This window comes from Camelina sativa, chromosome 12 (assembly GCF_030686135.1).
Source record: "Camelina sativa cultivar CO46 ecotype springtype chromosome 12, ASM3068613v1".
NCBI lineage: Eukaryota > Viridiplantae > Streptophyta > Magnoliopsida > Brassicales > Brassicaceae > Camelina > Camelina sativa.
The window spans coordinates 19,735,111-19,757,723 of record NC_141891.1 but is presented as its reverse complement, the minus strand read 5'-3'; the positions used below and the strand labels follow the sequence as shown (position 1 = coordinate 19,757,723).

The 22,613-nt window shown below is 35.8% G+C and overlaps 1 protein-coding gene, 1 long non-coding RNA gene and 1 pseudogene across 4 annotated transcripts; 1 reads left to right on the top strand and 2 right to left on the bottom strand.

Moving 5' to 3' along the window:
• The first annotated feature begins 1,959 nt into the window (after positions 1 to 1,959).
• LOC147930773 (uncharacterized) lies at positions 1,960 to 3,242 on the top strand. The gene is made up of 2 exons (XR_015573852.1): positions 1,960 to 2,309; positions 2,816 to 3,242. It is a non-coding gene; the product is annotated as an uncharacterized LOC147930773 (long non-coding RNA).
• On the bottom strand, positions 2,663 to 5,119 carry LOC104732211 (putative E3 ubiquitin-protein ligase XBAT34). Of its 2 annotated transcripts, none has more exons than XM_010451747.3 (10): positions 4,795 to 5,119; positions 4,543 to 4,657; positions 4,350 to 4,430; positions 4,158 to 4,227; positions 3,978 to 4,069; positions 3,801 to 3,882; positions 3,578 to 3,683; positions 3,433 to 3,507; positions 3,244 to 3,323; positions 2,663 to 3,118 (listed from the first exon to the last, which is right to left on the bottom strand). In XM_010451747.3, exons 5-10 carry the CDS (start codon positions 4,040 to 4,042, stop codon positions 2,801 to 2,803), a joined length of 726 nt encoding a protein of 241 aa, XP_010450049.2. In that variant the 5' UTR covers positions 4,043 to 4,069; positions 4,158 to 4,227; positions 4,350 to 4,430; positions 4,543 to 4,657; positions 4,795 to 5,119; the 3' UTR covers positions 2,663 to 2,800. The 2 variants fall into 2 exon arrangements, with proteins under 2 accessions (XP_010450049.2, XP_087333688.1); XM_087477562.1 differs by having other exon boundaries at positions 4,346 to 4,430; positions 4,795 to 5,023.
• An 11,302-nt stretch (positions 5,120 to 16,421) lies between these two features.
• On the bottom strand, positions 16,422 to 21,054 carry LOC104733660 (PH, RCC1 and FYVE domains-containing protein 1-like; annotated as a pseudogene). The gene is made up of 9 exons (XR_015573849.1): positions 20,838 to 21,054; positions 20,293 to 20,379; positions 20,092 to 20,181; positions 19,924 to 20,010; positions 19,737 to 19,835; positions 17,603 to 19,636; positions 17,385 to 17,531; positions 16,909 to 17,285; positions 16,422 to 16,831 (listed from the first exon to the last, which is right to left on the bottom strand). The product of XR_015573849.1 is annotated as a PH, RCC1 and FYVE domains-containing protein 1-like (transcript).
• Between the last annotated feature and the right edge of the window lie 1,559 nt (positions 21,055 to 22,613).

Sequence of the window (22,613 nt, the reverse complement as noted above, 5' to 3'; positions counted from 1 at the left end):
AGTATAGGAAAAATGAACTCGGTTCTATTGTTGGGTTGCACCAAATTTTTGCCAAATATGCTCAACCAAGTATTTTTTAGACGTTCATGCATTTTCGTATCACAAACATCATTTGTATGTTCATCATATTAGTGGTTCGCTGCCCTATCTGTAGAAAATGATAAATTCACATGAGAAATTTCGCTTTCTTCTCCCTGATAGAACTCTGATGGATCTTAGAAAATGTATTCATGTCGTTCATCTTCCCCTATCATGTTATGCAATATGATACATGCTCTCATTATCTGGCATATTTTTTCTTTATCTCAAAAAGCGCGAGATTCTTCACGATTGCAAATCAAGCTTGCAAGACTCTAAATGCATGCTCTACATATTTTCGACATGATTCTTGACATTGAGCTAAGATGTGTGCTTTTTGACCCTGTGTAAGTGTAATTGATTAGATAAAAGTTGCCTATTAGGGATAGATACTGTTAGTGAAGTAGTACACCATTTTGTATTGTCATTCACCGACAACGTAGGTAACTCTCAGAGCTCGACCCTCTAGTCTATCATCAAACACTGGTGATCGGTCTAAAATATTGATATCATTTAATGTACCTAAGGATCCAAAAAATGCATGCCAAATCCATAAATCTTGCGAAGCCACAACATCTAGTACGATTGTCGGTTTTTCATATCCACGTAAATATTGTCCTCTCCATGCTGTGGGACAATTCTTCCACTCCCAATGCATACAATCTATTCTCCCTGACTTTGTTGGACACTTGAATTCTCTTTTGCAAAAGTGGCAGGTACATAAATTACGGTTATTTGGTAGCCTTGTGAAATGAACCCATACACATGACCTTGGAGTAATTATCCTCTGAGGTTTAGGTTGTTCAGAACCTATCTCCATCTTCATGATTTGTTTTCTTTTTCTCCATTGATTTGCTTATGGAGTCTGAAACCATTCTCCTTGGTCGTCAAACTCAAATCCATATACAACATTGTCTCTGTCTTGTTGATGTGGAGATGATGAATCCATCTGCAAATTGTAAAGCAAGTTAGTAAAATGATCTTACCATCAACATATCATAAATGCAACAGAACACAAACGCTCACACATTAAAGACTAACCAAAATAAAACTATCATGTTCTATGAGTCTCACATGCAATCCAATGATCCTATTAGACTATTAGCAGAATCAATCACCCAAAATAAAACCCAACCATTAAAGATAAAACAGAACCTAACCATTGAAGATAAAACATAAACTATTAGCATCGATCATGCAAAACAAAACCACCATTGAAGCTAAAACAGAACTTATTAGCATATCAGTTACGCTTTACTCAACAATACAAGAGAAGAATACATAGAACCTCAAATAAAACATGAAGCTAAACTAAAATAGAACCCAATCAAAACAAAAAGTGAAGAACATGTGATTGAAACAAGATACAACATAAATTGAAACTGAGGAGAACTCACAGACAAAAATTGAAAGAAGATACAACAAAAATCACTTGTGATTGTCTCTGTGAAGTCGCAAATGGAGGAGAAGAGTAGCAGTTAAGGTTTTTCAGTTTGATAATTGGGGACTAAATCAAGATAAATAGGGTTTATAGAACCGCAAAACTGGAAAACAAATCCGTGGTGGGAGGTGAAAGCAACAAAGCAAAACAATGATTCGTAAGAGTGAAAGCAATAGGGTTAGAGATCGTAGGAGTAGGGATATACGAAAGGGTTCTCAGCTCATCGGGTTTTTATCGAGTTTTAGTCGGGTTTCGGATAATAACCGGTCAGGTTTAGGATAATACCCGGTTGGGTTCGAGTATCAGGAATTCATAAATCCTAGACCAATTAAGATATTCTCTTATATCGGATACGGGTTCGGTTCGGATCTTTTGGATCGGATTCAGGTTCAGATTTTCGATCTGGGTATTTTACCCAGGGCTAGCTAGACTCAAAGATCAACAAACAAAGAAAACTATCTCTTAAAATAACACTCCTTATTACTCTCTCACTCACTCTGTAGTAATTTATGTGTAAGTGTGCACTTGGGCTCTAGAACTGAATGTCGTCAATTGTCGTTTAGGCCTTTTAAAATCCCAATGCCAACCCAACAACAAACTCCACCTTTTGGCAAATGTATATCACACACCCAACGACATCATCTCTTTTGACCACTGCCGCACGTTCTCCGACGACTACCTCCTGCAAAAGCAACCACATGTTCTTTCTTCTCTACCGACTAGTCCTCGTCGTCTTCTCCGCACTGTCATCTTTTTTCGACGAATCCGAACACTATTCATTCATCTCCAGGTAATCTCTCCCTCAAGGTTTTTAATTTGAAAACTCTCTTAAAGAGCAAGAGAATCCACTGAACCGATTTCTAATTTAATGTCTTACTTAAAATGCAACCTAATTTAGAAATTAATTACACAGTATGATAAATGAAGATATGTGTAGTGGTCCTATCTCTTTAACCTAAATGATCCATGGTCGAAACCTGATGTTAGATTCTTCTAAATGCCATCTACACTTGTGTACGAATTATTCTATATAAGAATTTTCTTTCTATTTCCCTACAAATTTGGAATAAGAAAACACATTATTTAGCTTGTAAGTTGTAAGAAAATAAAATTCTGACCAAACTTTGTTAACACAGAAAGAAGTAAACATAAAAAAAACTTGTCGTGTCACACTATATTCCGACTTCTTTGACTTCATTACAAACTTTTTTTTTAAAAAACAAAAAGGAGATAGTTTCAATATCTTTAAGCCGATGAGATATACATGATTGCCCTTTTTATTCAAACATGGTACAGCTTTATGACCTGATCAATGTTGGCACGGCAAACGGGACATCCCATTTTCTTGTTTTTAATTTCTTTCAAGCAAGAAACGCATCCAGCAACATGTCCACAGGGCACACACACTGCTTCAGATGATGCATCCGCACAGATCACACACATTCCATCTTCTTTAGTACCCTCACTGTTTGCAGAAGGGAGTGAGATGTCGACAGGAGTCATAGCAGGATGGTTGAGCATTGGCATCTCATTCATTGCAGACTGAGGTGGAGCAGAGGTTGTTTCAAATGTTTGCAGAAACATTGGTGGATTCATTGGCTGTATAAATTTCGAATTAGTATTCAAAAGTTTAAATGAGTCAGAGAGACACACAAATAGCATATATCTTTCACTCTAAAGCTGTATGTATATATATATATATATATATATCTTATGGCATATACCTGTGGAGTACCTTTACATGCCTCACAAAACCACTTCAGCTGTTTCTTGTCGCCTTTTCTCTCAGCTGCCAGACGCATTTCTGAAAAGAAAAAAAAAATGAGATTAAAACAAAGGCAACTCATGGTTTTAATTCAGTAGTAGACGATTTTATGGTTATTACTGAATCTTAAAGAATTGTGTACACTTACGCCTATCGACTTGAGCCCAACGCCGCGCCTGAGAAACGAATGCGCTTTGTCGTCCCTGCCTTCTGCCACTTAGATCTATCCATGATAACAAAGTTCAATCAACAAACAGATTCCTTTTAAAAATGGAAAGTGTTCAGGAAATTACTTGTGGAGTTTTTAGCAATCATCACTGAATCATCAGACTGTGATGATGGTTTTGGTTCATCCAAACTGGCTTTCCACAAAGGCATCTCCATCCTTGGTTGTGCATCCTAATTGTAAACAGAGTTTCCATAAGTATAGAAAATCTCAAAACTTAAAACAATGATATATACTATCCAACAAATATTGAAAAAACTCTTGCAAGAGAAATGATGAACTTGTAGTACCTTTAGACTATCATACACAGCCAACTCCAACCTGAAAGGCTTTGCAGGGTTTCGTGAACCAGTTGGTACGACAACTACCCATCTGCAGAAACACATATTCTATATAAGATTTATATTCATGTTCAACAACAAGAAACTTAAGAAAGAAATGGTGTAATACTTAAATGGGATACTCACACTCTTCTTGAAAAAAAGTCAGGAGCAAAGAATTCAAGAAAGCTTGGGCCATACAATTCACGCATCCAACCAGAGAACAAGCAGGTGTGATTCTACAGAATCAACAGTTTAAAAGTTATACCTCATGACACTCAATTTCATGCTGCATAAAATGTCAAAATAAGCGTTACAAGCGTATACCTCGATTGCACGGACAACACTGCTATGACCTTCAGCTCTAGCAACCTCAAGAGCTGTCTGAATGGATTTGCTGCCATACATAAAAAAAAAAAAAAAAAAAAAAAAAAAAAAAAAAAAAACACATATTCTTAACATCATAGAAAGCTTTTTTAATCATAAAACTGGCAAAGAAGATATCAAAACAAAACTTACCACCGTGAGAGAGAAGTAACTTAACAGTGTTTACGAGACCTCTTTTTGCAGCATGGTGCAGAGGAGTCCCACTATTGCGACCTGCACAACCAACAAAACACAAAATGTCCACATTCATATAAGCACAAACATTGCAAAAAAGAAGAAAGCAACAAATAAGAAAGAAGATTATTGATAATAATGATGACTATACCGGATCGATAAGCATTGACATTAGAACCCAACTGAAGCAGAGTTTTAGCTACATCATATAGATCTTCATTCATACAAGCTGAGATTAATGGCGTTCTCCCTAACTTATCCACCCACTGCATCCAAAACCAAAAATTCAGAAAACAACAACAACACTAAGAGGATCATTTCTATAGGATTTTTAATTTCAATAACTTAAAATTTAAACACAAAGAGTCAAAAACGATGGAGTAGAGAGGAAGAAATTAAAGACCTCGAGTCCTGCACCTTCACGGCGAAGGGATTTGATAGCTTCGACGTCGTTGTAACCCACTTGCTGAAACAGAAGCTCTTCCTTACACTGTGATTGTTGTTGCCCCATTCTTCTTTACAGGATTAATATTATTAAAATGAATTGAACTTAGAAGAAGAGGGAAATAATTGATCTTGTTCTTGTGTGTAGAAGAGGAAAAGTTATTGTATTGGTTTAGTGAAATAACTTATATATAAGGTTGTTGTATATATATATAGGAGGAAAGTTATAGCATTGAGTGTTACTACGTGAACTTGAGAAACACATAAATATTCAAAGAAACGACTAAGAAAACACGCGGCAACATCCAGGAATAATATACATAATTGTTTCAATAAGACAACAAACAAATTGTCTTGGAGTGACTTGTTCAAAAACAACGAAGTGTCGGAGAAAGTGGGGAATTGACCCGGTTAATAAAAAAACAAAAGGTTTAGGACTTTGGAGTTGACTCAAGAAAATCATTGAGTATTATTTTTAATTTTAATAGTGTCCACCGCGTCAAAAGGTAAATTATTAAAAACGAAATGTATTCAATTGATTCTTAGATCTTTATTGGTTATCCAATATGAAGGTCTCAAACATTTTTTTATAAATAATTTTATTATTAGTTTAATTTAAGTGTTTAAAAGAGGAGATCCCAGTATCTATAGGAATACATTACAAAGAGAATTGAGTGTCTAAACTTTTACAATTTGCTATTATTATTATTATTTTTAAGACATCCAACCCCGCCGTTACATTATCAGTAGAGTACCGGTCTTAGTTAATTTTATGTATCTCTCATTAGGATTAGGAGTCTAGGACTAGACCCATTATATGGCAATGAGTAGAAGAAGAGGAATATATTTTAAAAATTTCCAAATAATTTAAATTTACAAAAAAGTCAAACTGAAGATGATTCATTAATGTAAAATTATAGACTAACAATAAATTTTAAATTATTTAAAAAGAAAAAATAGAGTTAAAAAGATATAAATGTAAAACATACATAATAATTGTTCTAGATAAAAAGTGAATATAATCTATATATACATTTTTCAAGTACATTTAACAAATAAATCCTGAAGTTGACATTTATTTACAAGGCTGCCATTGGTATTAAATTTTACAATTATTTTTTACTTTAAATAATATCAAATTCAGAATCTAATTGAAGAAAATTTTCTCTTATTCAAATTTCCAAAAATATCGGACCAACACCCATTAGCATTAAATATTTTATATTTAATTAATCTATTTTCTAAAAAATGTACTAAATATTAAACACAATTGATTAACCGTAGACAATAATAACAGCCTAGATTTTCGATTAAACTTCTTGATTTCAAAAAACTTTACAAAAAAACACTCCACCATTTTAATCGATTTGCACAACTATAAATACAAAAGTTTTAAATGATATATAGAACAACAAAAAATTACAAAATCAAATTATAGTATACTCAGATAATTATAAAAATAGAATATATTATGTAATACTATTATATCTACATTGTAAATGAAAAAGAAAAATCACAAAAAGTATATTTGTTGACTAAATTAAATTTAATGAACAATTAGGATATCCTAACTATATAATACACCACTACATGTTGATAATGAAAGTTATACACTACATAATAGATTGATGTAAAACTATAGTAGATTTAAAAAATACAAAAAATATTATTTACATATATAGTTAATATAATATATAAATTCTATATTGCTTTTCTAAACAAAAATATAACCCCGCGGTGTACCGCAGGTGAATATCTAGTTAAAAACAATTATGGAGAGGTAACCCAACACTAAGTAAAAGATAGATAACTTTTCTCATACCTTTTCGATAATTGATAAATATGGTTAAACCAATATATTTCTAAATCGATTTATCATTTAATTATATTTTAGTCATTAGAGATCATAAAAAGAGTTAAATATAGTTGATGGCTCTTGGAAAGCATCAAATATCCATTTAGGTTTGGGATGGTGGTGTTGTAATGATGAGAAGCATACCTTATTATTGAGATCTAAGTGTATTATACCAAGCCCATCCCCACTCCATTCATAACTCGAAGCACTGTTGTGGGCCATGGAGTGTATTATCTTGAGGGGACTGAGTTGTCAAAGGTTTGAGACAGATTGTGCTGAATTACTAGCGATGGTGCAGGCTCCAGAAGATTGATCGACTTTTTCGAATTTGTTGGATGATCTCACTCTACTCAAGGAACCCTTCCCTTTATTTGCCCTCTCTATGATCCCACGTGCGTCTAATCTGAAGGCTGATTGTCCTGCTCGATCTACGAGATCTCTTCTTTCTGAAACTTCTTTTGTAAACTACTCCCTCCGTTTATTTTTACTTGTCGTTCTGGACTTAATTTTTTGTTTTATATTACTTGTCGTTTTGTATTTACGATGCAACTTTATGAATCAAATTTTCAATTTTACCCGTAACTTTTAGCTTATTAATTATTTTTATCAAATGAAATAGTATATTATTGAGGGGTAAAACAGATAATTTAATTGTTTTCTTAATATGTGTGAAATTGTCTAGAATGATAAGTAATATAAAACGAAAGGAGTATTTATTTTCGGTTTGGGCAACCAATCTGAGATTTCTATTTTATTTAATGTTTGGTTGAGAAAAAAAATTAAATATAATTATTTGTAACTTAATTAAATATCAAACAACTCAAAAAAAGCAAAACAAAAATTATTTTGCACTATGAGATCATTAGCATGGCAAGCCGTCCTTCTCTAGAGCATCCCATCCATGTCTCTCTGTTCCCACACCCACTAATAGGTGGCTGTTTTCAATCTAATCTGGGGGTCAATGGTCCTTTTAAGTTTTAACAGACCAAACAAAACATCAGTCAATAAAATATATTTTTATGCAAAAACATCCATTAATTTGAAAATAATTAATTGATTGTATAGTTTAAAATCCTTTTTCATATACTATATACATATTAGATTGATCTTTTCCAGTTTTTGAAAATCGTTTGAATTTACAATCTTCTTATAATATAATTTTACATTTTTTAAATTCATAACTTCTTTTTTGTGTATAGATGTTTTCTAAAATTATTTAAAAAAATATTTTTCTTCTAATTATCTTTATTGTCAAAACAAAAAACAAACAAAAAAATTTGTTTAGCATGGCAACCCGCTCTTCTCTAGAGCATCCCATCCAAGTCCCTCCGTCTGACTTGCCCAGACCCGCCAATAATGGCTGTTTCCAATCCAGTCTAGGGGTCAATGATATTTTTAGCATACAAAACAAAACAATAATTCAACGAATAATTTTTAATGCAAAAACAACCACTAATTTGAGAATAATTAATTTATTGTATAACTTAAAATATTTTTTCTTATACTATATACATATTAGATTGATCTTTTGCAGCTTTTAAATCGTTTAAATTTATAATCTTCTTATTATAATATTTTTACATTTTAAAATACATAATTCTTTTTGTGTGTACAGTATATGTTTTAATAAAATTGTTTAAATATAAATTTTTCTTCTAATTATCTTTATTGTAAAAAAACAATTTGTTTAACATACAAAATTTCTAACTAATAAAACTGACACGTGTCACGATCAAATGAGTTATTAATTCTTAATACAATAATTTATATAATAAGATAGAGGTTTTGCTGTTTTTTTTTTTAAACTCCAATAAGATAAAACAGGATCCACGAAATATTACATGTTTAATACACCATTGAATAATATAAAAATGCAGATAAATAAAAATAAAAATATTGAAACTTAACCTATGTTTTATTTCTAATTTATATTTCTTTTGCTTATATTTTACTTATTTTTTCATAAAAAAATTTATATGATTTTATCCTTTATGGGTGTCCTGCCTCCATTAATCTTCAATTTTGGCCAGTATTGCTGCCACTTCCTTGTTGACGATTGGAATGCTAAGGAATAGCTCTTCTTCTCATAGCTAGGAGATTAATGGCTCTCTTGATTCCAAAAACAATGGTATCGGTCAATGCATGACATCTCTGATTCTCCATGGTTTCAATGGTGTTTTCATTGAATCGTTAAAGACAAAAACAACCTTGTATATTAAAAACATCAGCTTATAAAAATTATTTTTTCAAAGGGAGATACTCCATATAATAAGCTTGCCGTTAAAATAATTGTTGTTTTAAACTATTTAGGACTTTGGCAAAAACTAATGTCTATCTTCGGTTAAACCATTAGTAAACAATAATAAATCATTAAGGAAAAGACAACTATAAATCAAGATTTGTTTCCCAACTAAGAAAAATCGTGGATCAAAACCTTGAGCTTAGGACTCTCTCTCTCTACGAGAGTCTTTCTTTACCCCTCCGTTAGTGGGTTATCTAGCCGGAAAATAAATCTTTTTGCCGGAATTTGGATTAATCGTATTGAGAAATTCTCGGGATCTCACAAGATTCACAAAATCTTCCTTGTTCGATGGATATTCGACGAATATTATCAAGATCTATGCCTTCCAATTTCAAATTTTTTCATCTGGTTGGCTCCTCCGCCGTTACTGTTAATTGTTTTTCCTCAAGCAAGGGTTCCCGGAACAGATTTGGGCATTTTTCTCTTGGTGATGGAGGCGCTATTGGGCAAAGCTCTGGAAACGATGTCTATTGAGGATGAGAGTCCTATCATTCTCACGGAGGAAGGTGATTTTGGGGCTGCTGTGGAGTGCCGGTTGAGTGTCTTGGGCCGTCTACTGAACCCGGCGTGTCAGAACATGGGGAAGATGATTATGAAGATGCCTCGGGTGTGGGGGGTGTACGAACGGGTAAGAGGTATAGCATTATCTAGAGACACTTTCCAGTTTATATTTCAACTAGAAAGTGATCTTGTAAGAGTCCTGAAGACTGGCTTTTGGACTTTCGATGATTGGGGGATGGTCATGGAACGATGGACGGAGAATCCTCCAGAGTCTTTCCTTTCCACATTCCCTGTATGGATTAGAATCAGCAATATCCCTCCGCAATTCCTTTCAACTAAGACTATTGAGGCCATTGCTGGGAGAATAGGTCAAGTCAAGGAAATAGCCTTTGACCCGGAGAGATCCCAATACAATGCTTTTATACGAGTGAAGGTGATCTTTGCTGTAGCCAACCCGCTGGTTAAATCCAAATCCATCCAACTCCCTAATGGAGTTTTAGCCTCTGTTGGTATTGAGTATGAAAGGGTCCGGAAAAGCTGCTTTCATTGCTTCCGTCTAACTCACGAGAAACATCTTTGCCCCTTTCTTCGGAAGGAACCTTTAGAGCAAGGTAATCGTACCAATCGAATCCCAACTCATGTGGTGGATGTCAGAAGCTCGACACGAGATAACCGCTTTCCGGCGGACTTGGCAGGGACAGTAATGCCTCTTCTTTCACAAGCAGAACCCCCAGGTTTCTCTCAGAGATCCAATGTTGTAGCTCCTGATGTTCTATCAGAGATGAGAAAATATTTATACTCGGGGGATCCGTCACTTCTCAATCAGCGTGAGCAGACGCTGCGTATGACTCTGGAATCTATTGCTAATGATACAAGGGCTCAAAACTCCTTGCTGCGATTAGAACCTCCTCTTGTGCTTACGGACAGCCTGCAGAAAGAGAGAGGCCTGGTTTTCTCGCTCCCGAATGGGACAGTTAAAAATGCTGTTGAGATTCCTGTAGTCAATAATTCTACTCCCCACATTCCTCCAAATGGAGACCAACAGCCATTCCTGCGAGAGCAATTGGAAAACGGGGTAGGGAAGAAACAAAATGTACCTCCTGTGCAAGGTTTGACAGATATGGAAGTTGCGACTGCGACTGGTTTCTGTACAGGTGTTACTGATACCCCTGAGGTAAATCCTTTCCAAAGGAGAAATCACAGTTAGAAGAAGGTTGGTTATTGGAAGCGAACAGTCAACAATATACACACCGGGAATCAAGCAGAAGCTGGTCTGATTGGGAGAGAAACAGAAGCGGAGGTTCTTAGAAATGCGGTTGCCAAGCGAAAAGCCGAGGGAGACCGGGAAGTGTTCTCAAAGCTAATGAAGAGGGATAATGTTCTGCCGGAAGCTGGGATACCGAATATGAATGAGAATCAAAAGGAGAATGAAGTTCAGAAGGAAGGTGATAATGTTTTAAGCAGTCTTGACAGTCAAAGCGGTTTGGTGGTTTTCCAGAAACCACCCAATACTCAATGAGTGTAACGAGTTGGAACTGCCAAGGGATGGGGAGCCCCTCGGCAGTTCGACGTCTTAAGGAAATGCGTCGTGAGCATTTTCCTGACTTTTTGTTCCTCCTGGAAACTAAAAATTCCAGTGATCACGTGGTTGGTGTTAAGGATTGGTTGGGGTATGACCAAGTGCATATCGTAGATCCGAATGGGCTGAGTGGAGGACTAGCCTTGTTCTGGAAAGACCTGTATGTGGTCGAGATTTTGCATTCTGATTCTAGGATGATTGATACTAAAATCACCAAAGGAGACATTAATTTTTTCATCACCTTTGTTTATGGGGATCCAGCTCGCCATTTAAGACAGGAGGTATGGGAAAGATTAACGAGGATAGGGATTACACGAGATGAAGCTTGGATGCTTACATGTGATTTTAACGAGATTATGGATAACTCTGAAAAGTTGGGAGGTCCTAGAAGATCAGAGAGCTCTTTTTATCCTTTTCGGACAATGGCAAGAAATTGCAGAGTTAAAGAGATCCCAAGCTTTGGAAATAGGCTGTCCTGGGGAGGTAGAAGAGACAATGTTTGGGTTCAATGTAGATTGGATAGGAGTTTTGGTAACAGTGAATGGTTTCATCTGTTTCCTCGGGTGAACACTGAATACTTGGAGCTATTGGGTTCAGATCATAGACCAATAATCACTAGATTGGTTGAAGACAACACAAGATACAAGGGAAGGTTTATTTTTGATAAACGCTGGATCAATAAGCCGAATACAGAGGAGATCATCAAAGAACAATGGCGACTGGGAACTCGGGGTTCTCAGAGATCAGTTACTGCGAATTTAGCTAAGTGCCGACGTGCCTTATCCCGTTGGAAGCACAGGAACCCGACAAACTCATCTTTGCAGATTCAACTGCTCAGAAAGGATTTGGAGGAGGAGTCAACTAAATTGTTCCCCAACTTTGAGAAACTCCGTCAGATTAAGTGGGCTCTATCTGTGGCCTTTCGTGAAGAGGAGATATATTGGAAGCTCAAAAGCAGAGAGTCCTGGCTTCAGGCTGGTGATAAGAATACCGCTTATTTTCATGGAAGTGTCAAGTACAAGCGTTTGAGGAATCGGCTGATCTCGCTTGTTGACAAAAATGGGAATGAAGTTTTTGAGGAAGGCTCAAAAGGCAATGTGGCGGCGGAATATTTCTCTGAGCTTTTCAAGACATCAAATCCATCTGCTTTTGATGAGTTACTAGAAGGCTTGGAGCCGAGGGTTACTGAAGATATGAACTCACTCTTGGTTGCTCCAGTCACGGACCAAGAAATTAAACAAGCGGCTTTCAACATTAAAGGGGACAGTGCCCCAGGTGCTGATGGTTGGACTGGTGCATTCTTTCGTCGGTACTGGAAGATAGTTGGTCCGGATATTACTAAGGAGGTTCAGGAATTCTTCACATCTGGCTCTTTCCCGCAGGACTGGAACCATACACAGTTGTGTTTGATCCCTAAGAAGCCAAATGCTAACCTCATGTCTGATATGAGACCGATAAGTCTATGTTCTGTTCTATACAAGATTGTCTCGAAAGTCCTATGCACACGTCTCAAAAGATGCTTACCGGTTTTAGTCTCGGAAACTCAAGGTGCCTTTGTAGCAGGCCGTCTGATATCAGATAACATCTTACTCGCTCACGAGATTGTACATGCGCTCCAGACTAATGCAAGTTTCAATGAGAGCTTCATAGCCATCAAGACTGATATGTCCAAGGCTTATGATCGAGTTGAGTGGGATTTTCTTGAGCACCTCTTCACCAAGATGGGGTTTCATAATCAGTGGATAAGCTGGATAATGACATGTGTCCGGACTGTTACATTCTCTGTGCTTATTAATGGCTGTGACTACGGTTTTATCAAACCTGGTCGTGGGATTCGACAGGGAGATCCGCTATCTCCCTTCCTGTTCATCCTTTGCGCTGAGGCCTTAGTTCATGTAATGCATCGAAGTCAGAGGCAAGGCAGACTCACAGGTTTTAGTTTTAATAACTCTTGTCCTGTGGTACAACATCTTCTTTTTGCTGATGATAGTCTATTCATCAGCCGAGCCAGTAAAGAAGAGTGTGAGGAGATTATTCACTGTCTTAAGTTATATGGGTTGGCATCTGGACAGGTGATTAATTTTTCAAAATCTGCAGTTACCTTTGGTAAGAAGACAACTGATGAGGTGAAGCACATGGTTAAACAGACCTTGAATATCTTTGAAGAGGGTGGCACAGGTTCATACTTGGGTTTACCGGAATGCTTCAGTGGTTCCAAACAAGCTCTCTTAGGTTTTATTGGTGATAAGCTTCAAAACCGTCTCCAGGGGTGGTTTGCGAAGTCTTTGTCTTTGGGAGGTAAAGAGGTGTTACTCAAAGCGGTGGCAATGGCACTTCCAGTTTACGCCATGTCTTGTTTTAGGTTGAGCAAGAACCTCTGTCGAAAGATCACAAGCGCTATGTGTGAGTTTTGGTGGAGTAACTGTCAGGGGAAACGAAAGATTGCATGGGTTGCGTGGAAGAAGCTGTGTAAATCAAAATCAGAAGGTGGTTTAGGTTTTAGGGACCTGGGTGATTTTAACCAAGCATTGTTGGCTAAACAGGCGTGGAGGATTTTGAATGCTCCTGAGTCTTTGCTTGCGAGATTCTATAAAAGCAGGTATTTTCGTAAGTCCTCATTCTTGGACTGCGGTTCTGGTTCGAGACCGTCATACGCGTGGCGAAGTATTCTCCATGGGCGTGAACTTTTGAAACAAGGTCTAATGAAGTCTGTTGGTGATGGCTGTGATACCTCGGTCTGGATGGACAAGTGGATCTTTGATAAGCATCCCAGAGCTCCTTACAGATACCAAACCTTTTTCCAAGTCGATCTGTGTGTGTCAGACCTTCGTCAGTCTAATCAGTCTCAATGGGATCAAGAGAAAGTGAAACAGTTGTTTCCCCCAGATGATGCGAAACAAATTTTGGCCATGACGATAAAGGTGGGAAGCCGGGATAGGTATATCTGGCCTTACAACAGGTCAGGTTCATACTCTGTCAAGAGTGGTTATTGGTTGAAACAGAACTTACCCTCCCGATATGATCCTAGTGACGCAAATTGCAACCATAAAAATGAGCTTAAAGCGAATGTATGGAAGATAAGGGCGGCTCCAAAGCTCAAAACTTTTTTGTGGCGTATGCTCTCGGGTGCACTAGCTGTCACGGAACGACTAGCCTCTCGAGGATGTGGAGGGGATACGCGATGCCCATGTTGTGGGTTCCAAGTAGAAACAATTTGCCATCTGCTTTTTGTGTGTCCTGTGGCAAGACAGGTTTTCGCTCTGGCGAATATTCCTTTACCCAGTGGCGGTTTTTCGTTGTTTGATGTGGATAAAAACTGGGAACACCTTTGGTCTTTGATTCAGGATGACACACTCCCAGAAGAGGTACGTTTTGTTATCCCTTGGCTGCTCTGGGGAATCTGGAAGCATCGTAACACATTGGTTTTTCAAGGGAAGCGGGGTGACCTGCGACAGTTGGTTACTATAGCACAAGACAACTATTCACATTGGTATTCGGTACAGGCCTTACCATCCTATGCTGAATCAACAAACGAAGTTAAACAGGGTAAATTGGAGCTTAAATGGGGCAAGCCTCCTCTCGGTTTTGTCAAGTGTAATATTAGTTCCTCTTGGAGAACAAGAACAAGCTTGTCGGGTGTTTCTTGGATTGTGAGAGATCATCAAGGTCAGGTATTGTTCCACGCTAGGGATGCACTTACGGCCTCTGACTCACGGCTCCTCGCGGGTCTAAGAACTTTTTTGTGGGCAATTCAAGCGGTTCAGATTTTGCAGCTACCTAAAGTTGAGTTTGCCACGGACAACAATGTGATCACTGAAGCCATTAATAATCCAGCAGCCTGGCCACGGTTCCATTTGGTGCTGAGCGATATACACTTAGCTCTGTCCAAGTTTCATGCGTGGAGATGCTATTCGGTTGTGACTTCTGCTAACAAGGTAGCAACGGCGATTGCTTCAAGCGTCACACGAGATGGTCGTTTTCAGTCTTACCTCTCACTTGGAGGGCCTTCTTGGCTTCAGGATCAAGTGCGAGATGAGGCGTTTTAAGTTTTTGCTTTCTGTTCTCGTTTTTTGCTTTTCCTTGTTCAAACTTTCACAAATTTTTTCTATCTGAAGACAAAAAAAAAAAAAAAAACCTTGATATTTTGAAATGTATTTGTTACATAAAATTTTGAATCTAAAGTCGAAAGAAAACAATAAATCTTTGAATCTAAATTTTGAATCTACTTTATTTGAGAATTAGATGTTCCTATTCATTTTTAAACGATCAATATGTAACATATAAGCATTTTGTCTTGCAATCACAAGTTTCATTTACATTGCTTAACTCCATGGTTAAACTATAATATATGTTGTCCTATTTGTAGGAATAACAACATACTTATTAAATTTATTTAAAAGAGCAGATGATTAATTGAAATAAACATTTATCCAAATTTTATAATTCAATCAGTAAGTGTACTTATTACTTTGAAAAACTTTTACATTGAAGTTCATAAAATCATATAAGAAAACTAAGATACTATGTCACTTCAAATTTGGAAGGAAACACTTGGTATTCCTTTTTAAAAAAATCAAGACACATATAAAAATTTATTAATATTTAACTCACTTTAAAGACATTAAAGGTCATTTAACTCAAAAATAACTTCTATCCAATAATTTCATACATTCCTCCCACAAAAAAAATAAATAATATATATATATATATATATATGTTCAAGATTGTATTTAAATATTACATAATTTTTTAGTTAGCTAAATTTATAGTCACATATATACAATATATATACATAAGAATTTATATTACTTATTAACACCATAATTCGACCCATTATTTGCTTAACTCAAAATTGGTTTCAAAGCCAACTAAAGAAAAACAGAAACGATCTTATTGATATTAGACCAAAACATGGGCAAACAAATATAATCACTTACACGGAAGATATTTAAAAAAAATAACTTATTATTGCAACATCAACGTATGACGGGTTTACATAAGCAGTTAATTAGAAAATCTATAATACAATAAATGTATTGGAAACAATATCAGTCAATGATAAGATTGGATCCTCAAAAGCAAGAAACAACATCTTCATAATTCATAAAAAATAAACGCCACAATTATACACATCTAAACGAAATGGTATAAACATATAGTGTATAAATAAAAGTGACGGCAAAGCCCATATATGCCTAACTAAAACGAAATAATACAAAAGAAAAAACGAAAAAGACCAAAAAAAAAACAAGAAAGTGCCAACTACACCACAACCCATGCGTTGCGTGGGGAAGCACCTAGTAAATCATTAACGAAAAGACAACTATAAATCAAGATTTGTTTCCCAACTAAGAAAAATCGTGGATCAAAACCTTGATATTTTGAAATGTATTTGTTACATAAAATTTTGAATCTAAAGTCGAAAGAAAACAGTAAGTCTTTGTATCTGTGTATATTTTGGATGACTCGGATCTACATTAATGACATTCCAATAATGCCTTGTTGCGCAATCTATATGGCCAAATTAACTGCTATTATACAAACATGATGGCTAGGTTTCAAGAACTGCTTTTGAATCCTCTGCTTGATCAGAATTTGGTTGTGTAGGAGAAGCTGGTGGTTGAGGTTGAGATGGTGTAGGAACTGAATCAGAAGCCGCTTGACTTGATGTTGAAGCCTGATTACTATACCTCTTAAGCAACTTATCTTTTTTGCTATTCCACCATTCTTCTGCTTGATGCTCATCAAATCTCCTTTTACTGCAAAGAAACCCAATATTACACAAACCTAGATAGAGAGGAGGAGACGTACGATTTGATGAAGTAATTTAAAGTACCTGAATCTAACTCTTCTAAAGATCTTTCCTCCGTTTTTGTGCAATACATAAGTAACATAAACACCAGGTTCATATTGTTCAATGAGTTCTTTGCCTCCTGCTTTAGACGGCGATGAAGCTTCTGATGTCTCTGCTATGTTTGAGGGTTCTTGAGACCTCATGCTACCTCCACTGGATGATGCTTGTTCTTCTATGTTTTGATTTCGTGTGTTTGCAGAAGGGGTTGGGTCTTGTTGACCCATTCCCAAGGTTGTTCTAGGTGTAGATGATTCAGATGCTTCGCTCGCATTTAGATAGGCTTCCGCTTGAGAGTTCATGGATTCAAAAGCTTCACATCTAGATACTTCAGGAGGTAGTTTCTCTTTTAACTCTCTCAACTGTACGTAATAAATAAAACAGTGATTAATTTTTGTAAAGTCTCTTTGATTGGTGTTCAAGAAAACAATATTTTTAAGGATGTTTTGTAAGGAGCTTACATGTTCAGCGACAGATTTCATGACCTCTGTTGCTGCCTTATGCTTTGAAGAATGCTTTATAGCTAATTCAGAAGCTTCTCTTGCTGTTCTCTTTAGTCTTTGGATCTCTGTACCTTGACTATCACATTTCTCTTTCAAACTTTTAATCTGAAAGTGTATGTCAGTCAATGTATTAGATCCAGTTTAATGTTTCATAAACCTAAGATAATATTACAAACCTGGCTCTGCAATTTTGTCATTTCTTTGTTTATAACACCGTTTGATTTCTTCAAAGTATCAATCATGCCCCTGGAAAATCCAGAACTGCGAGGAGGGCTCTATCTTCTTGATGATCTTGTACTTGAGGAAGGTGTCGTCGAAGTCGAGGCAACGGGTTTAAAGGCATTTTGAATTGCGCTAAGCGAGCTCGGGAATGCAACATCTCTAAGTTGCTGGAGAGCTGGAACTTGTGAGGCTCTGACAATAGAAGATTCAGATCTTGATGACCTAACCTCTGAATACTTGACAGGTTCTGTTTTGGGGCACAATAAGATCTTTGACGCTCTTATATCTCTGTCTGGTCTTACCGACCCATCTAGTGACCGCGTAGGAGTTGTGGAATTTCTATTAGAAACATTAGAGTTATAACTAGATTCTCCAGCTTTAAGTTTTGCGTAGCAAGCATCACATACTCGATGTGGCTTCCCTGGAGTAGGAGCTAATGCTGCTTTCAAAGCTTTCTTTGAACTACATGCATGACAATGGACTAAACCACAGTTATAACAGTTATGTCTTTTTCTCGTAAAACCAAATGCTTGACGACAGCCAGAGCAAACTGACTGATCAGCACCTGAGACCCACTTATGGATGCAAATGCTTGATGTGAAGTTAGAGCCACATGCTATACTCTTCACATGCCTCTCTTTTAGAGCTTCAACTAATGTCGGAGTTTTTCGATCTTCCTTGTCTCCATGTCCTAGTCTTCCATTTGAACCTTTTCCCCAAGTGAAGACTTCACTTCTAGATGTCAACACAGCAACATGATGATCCCCACAGGATATTTCTTCAACAAATTCACCAACCAGTCGATCTTGAACCAAACAAGGCAATTTACCATCGGACATTGAGCTACCGAGCTGACCATGTGAAGTCCCTCCCATAGTGAAAACATGTCCTGAAGTTGTGAGTGCAACTGTCAATGTATGACCACAAGCTATCTGGTGGAAGTTGTAGTCAATTAGTGAAGAGACACAAGTGGGAAACAGATAAGTGTCTTTGTTTCCATGTCCTAACCTGTTTTTATCACCATCACCCCAAGTAAATAACTTTTTAGATGGCATACTTGTACCAGTCTGGCTCAGAACTTCAACTATAGCTACCGTATGCCACACGCCACAAGCTACTTTCAAGGTTTTAAGGCCATTCAACATTTTCACTTCTTTAGGGTATGAAACACTCTCTCTATCTCCATGTCCAAGAACACCAAAAGCTCCATCACCAAAAGTGAATAGTTTTCCATTAGCAGTCGCAAGCGCAGAATGCCATGTGCCACACGCGACAGATAAGACTTGAAGTCCTTCCACAGGACCAGAGACTCTTTTCGGTATCCAGTGACTAAGATCACTACCATGTCCCAACAGCCCAACGTTGTGGATACCATCTCCCCAACTAAAAAAATCTCCAGCGGTGGATACAGCACAAGTGTGATATTCTCCACAAGCAACAAAATCTATGTTGGTAAGTGCAAGAAACTCTACAAGTTTTGGACGACTAACATCTACTTGAATACCATGTCCAAGCCTTCCTCCAGCTTCTTCTCCCCATGTAAAGACTTCACCTTGTCTTGTCACAAGAGCGATGTGTCTTACGCCGCAAGCTATCTGATGAACATCAAGAACAACGTTTGATTCCAAGGGTCTTGGAATCAGTACATCTGTTTTTACGGTTCTCGTAGAGTTCACGATCCCATCATGTAATATCTCGTCGCTCCAAACTTCTCCCCAAACATAAACATCTCCTAAGGATTCTATGTCATCAGGACCAGACGTTCCACTTGAACAACTTGGTGTGCTTGAGACACTAATTCGAAAACCATCAGTACTTGGTCTTAGCATGTTTCCACGTTCATATCCCACATCTGAGCTACCTAACTTTGTTGGAGAGTTCTGGATTCCTAAATCAATGGATGTTCTTCCTCGTCGAGTATTGTTTGGTGAAAAATCTAATGATGCAGTAGAAGGACGACCAGTGGAGAAACACTCACTGTCATGTATCTGAAAATGAGTTATATATATAGTTACAAATATTAGAGGTTAGCAAATTATGGATACATAATATTTACAAAAACAAAGTCACACAGAGAGACATACGTACCTCAGGGATCTCACTTCTAGCGTGCTTATTACGGTTTTGTCTTATTAAAGACTTAAGTCCTGAAAACCAAACCTCTGTTTCAGCTTTGTCTTTGCAAATCTGTGAAGTGTAAACATGAACGCATAAGATAAATTCAAGAGTATAATAAAAATCATTTTTTTTTTAATATGTTATGTTGTTAACTAACCAGATCAAGAGATCTATCTCCGTTGTGATATATGAGAGAAAATGACAAGTAATCCTTTTCTGGGCGTAGATATCTCCGAAAAACAGCCTATAAAAATAGTGAGTTCCATGAAAATAAGTTTTTATTAAATAAGAGAGTTAACTACGTAAATATTTGGGGTATGCTCACAGTTCTTTGTCCAGGGAGAATTCGCGAAACTGTAGATAACTTCAAACCTTTTTCTTCTCCGTGTGAGAGCCAAAACAATGTCGATTCATCCTGTAAAAGCGCGATGACAAGTCAAAATGTTTTTGTTTTTGTAGTAGAGCATACGAATGTCATATTGTCGAAACACTTATATGTGCGAAAGAAAGGGGAGTAGATTTCTACCGGCGCAAGCCTGAATGAGCGAAACTTTGGCCTTCCTTTGCGGCTATACTTGAGTAATTGACTTCCTTTTTTCAAAGCAATGAGTGCCTACAAGAAATTAATGTATATAAATGGACATATGAAGCTTTTGCATCTAAAATTCAAAACAAGAAATATCCCTAAAATAGAGTTTAATCCATCTTCTTTGTTACCCAAATCACAGACTCTGTAGTTTTGTAATCCTTTTTTTTTTTTTTTTCTCTGGTTCTCTTGAGAAAAAGTGACTTAAAAATGAATGATGTTTCAGTACCAACATGCGTAAACTTAAAATTAATGGCTGGTTGTAGTACTGTAATAACGTCATTTAAAAAAATAAAAAACAAAGAAGAACATGAATTCTAAAAGAACATTGAAGTTTTGTTAGGCGATTTGAGAGAGTTGATTAAGCTAAAAAAAAATCTTTCCTAGAGGAAGAATTTAATTTGATTGGTGTCTATTTTACTATATAAAATCATTCAAAATTAATAGAAAACTTATGAAAAAAAATAAAGATGGAGAAAACAAACTTGGTCGATGTCACGCTCGTGATTGACATAGCTAGAGGGATCTGCCATTCCATCTGAGAAAACTCAAAAGAAGAAAGCCGTAGAGAAGAATAAGCTCAACAAGCATCAGGTGGTTTGATTCACCTGTCTTCATAGATGCATCCGTCTTCAATTCCTTCTCCTACTTGATCCACTACTATGCTCATTCAATTTTTGTTTTCTTCGAATTTTAACACACAATAATGATAACTAAAAATATTAATTTTTGAAACCAATTTAAAAAATTAGGTTGAGAGTCTATAATGATCCTTAAAATTAGGAGAATGGTAAAAAATAAATTAAAAAAGAGAGGACAATTTCTATGGGAACATCGCCATTTTAGGAGTGTTTGAAGCTCTCATGCAAATTCCTTTCCACATTTCACTCTCAGCATAATTCATATTAAGTTCTGTAAATTTTTTTAGCATATTGTGCATACAAATTCCACCTGAAAAATGTATATATTCTTACAAGCATATATACTAATCAGAGGGCATCAATTTAGTTTAATTTTTTTGACAGATTTAACACAATCGAAAATCTATATAATAATAACAGTCCGAATAAATGCGACCAATAGTTGTGTTTTTTCAATCGTACATTTTGGATAATTTCTGAAAAGTCGTGATGGATCATTAGAATGGTTATATATGAAAAGTTACAACTGTTCATTGTAAAGTTGTGTTGATTGGAACATTCATATCTTTTGAAATCTATATATTTGTCTAATTGAACTGTTTTGATTTTTTTGCCATGACACAAAATCAACTAAAATTTAAATCTCAACGATTTATACATTTTTCTAGCATTCATTCTTTTAAAGGTCAAGAAATTCCTCTAATTTTTGATTTAACAAAAGATTTTTGGAATGATGAATCTAATTTACATCTTTTAGTTCATTTTAAATATAAAAGTTTAATAAAAATACCTAGAGTGTTTTTCCAAGATTTAGATGGATTACATAGTGAGTTTTTGGATTTGATATTTCAATATATTTAAACCCAATCCGAATAAATGCCACCAAAAGTTGTGTTTTTTCAATCGTACCTTTTGAATAATTTTTTTAAAAAAATATGTAAAAAATTTTAAATTGTATGTTTTACAAAAAGTTACGATTGTTCATTGTAACGATTTTTTTTGTAAAATTGTAACTGTTCATTGTAGAGTTGTGTTTATTCAAATATTCGTATCTTTTGAAATCTATCTATTTGAACTGTTTTCATTTTTTTGCCATGACACAAAATAATAGAAAATTTTAATATCAACAGTTTTTACAGCTTTCTAAATTATTCTCTAGCATTCATTCTTTTAAAAGTAAAGAAACTCTTCCAATTCTTGATTTAACAAAATATTTTTGGAATGATGAATCTAATTTACAACTTTGTGTTAATTTTAAATATAAAAAACTAATTTCTATAAATAATAGCAATCTGAATAAATGCCACCAAAAGTTGTGTTTTTTCAACCACCTTTTGGATATTTTTTTTAAAAATCTGTAGAAAAATTAAATTGTGTGTTATACAAAAAGTTGCGATTATTCATTGTATCGGTTTTTTTTTGTAAAGTTGCAAATGTTCATGGTAGAGTTGTATTTATTTGAATATTCGTCTCTTTTAAAATTTAGATATATTTGTCTTTTTGAACTATTTTCATTTTTTTGCCATGACACAAAATAATATAAAATTTCAATATCAACAGCTTTTACAGCTTTCTAATTGTTCTCTGGCATTCATTCTTTTAAAAGTAAAACTATTCCTC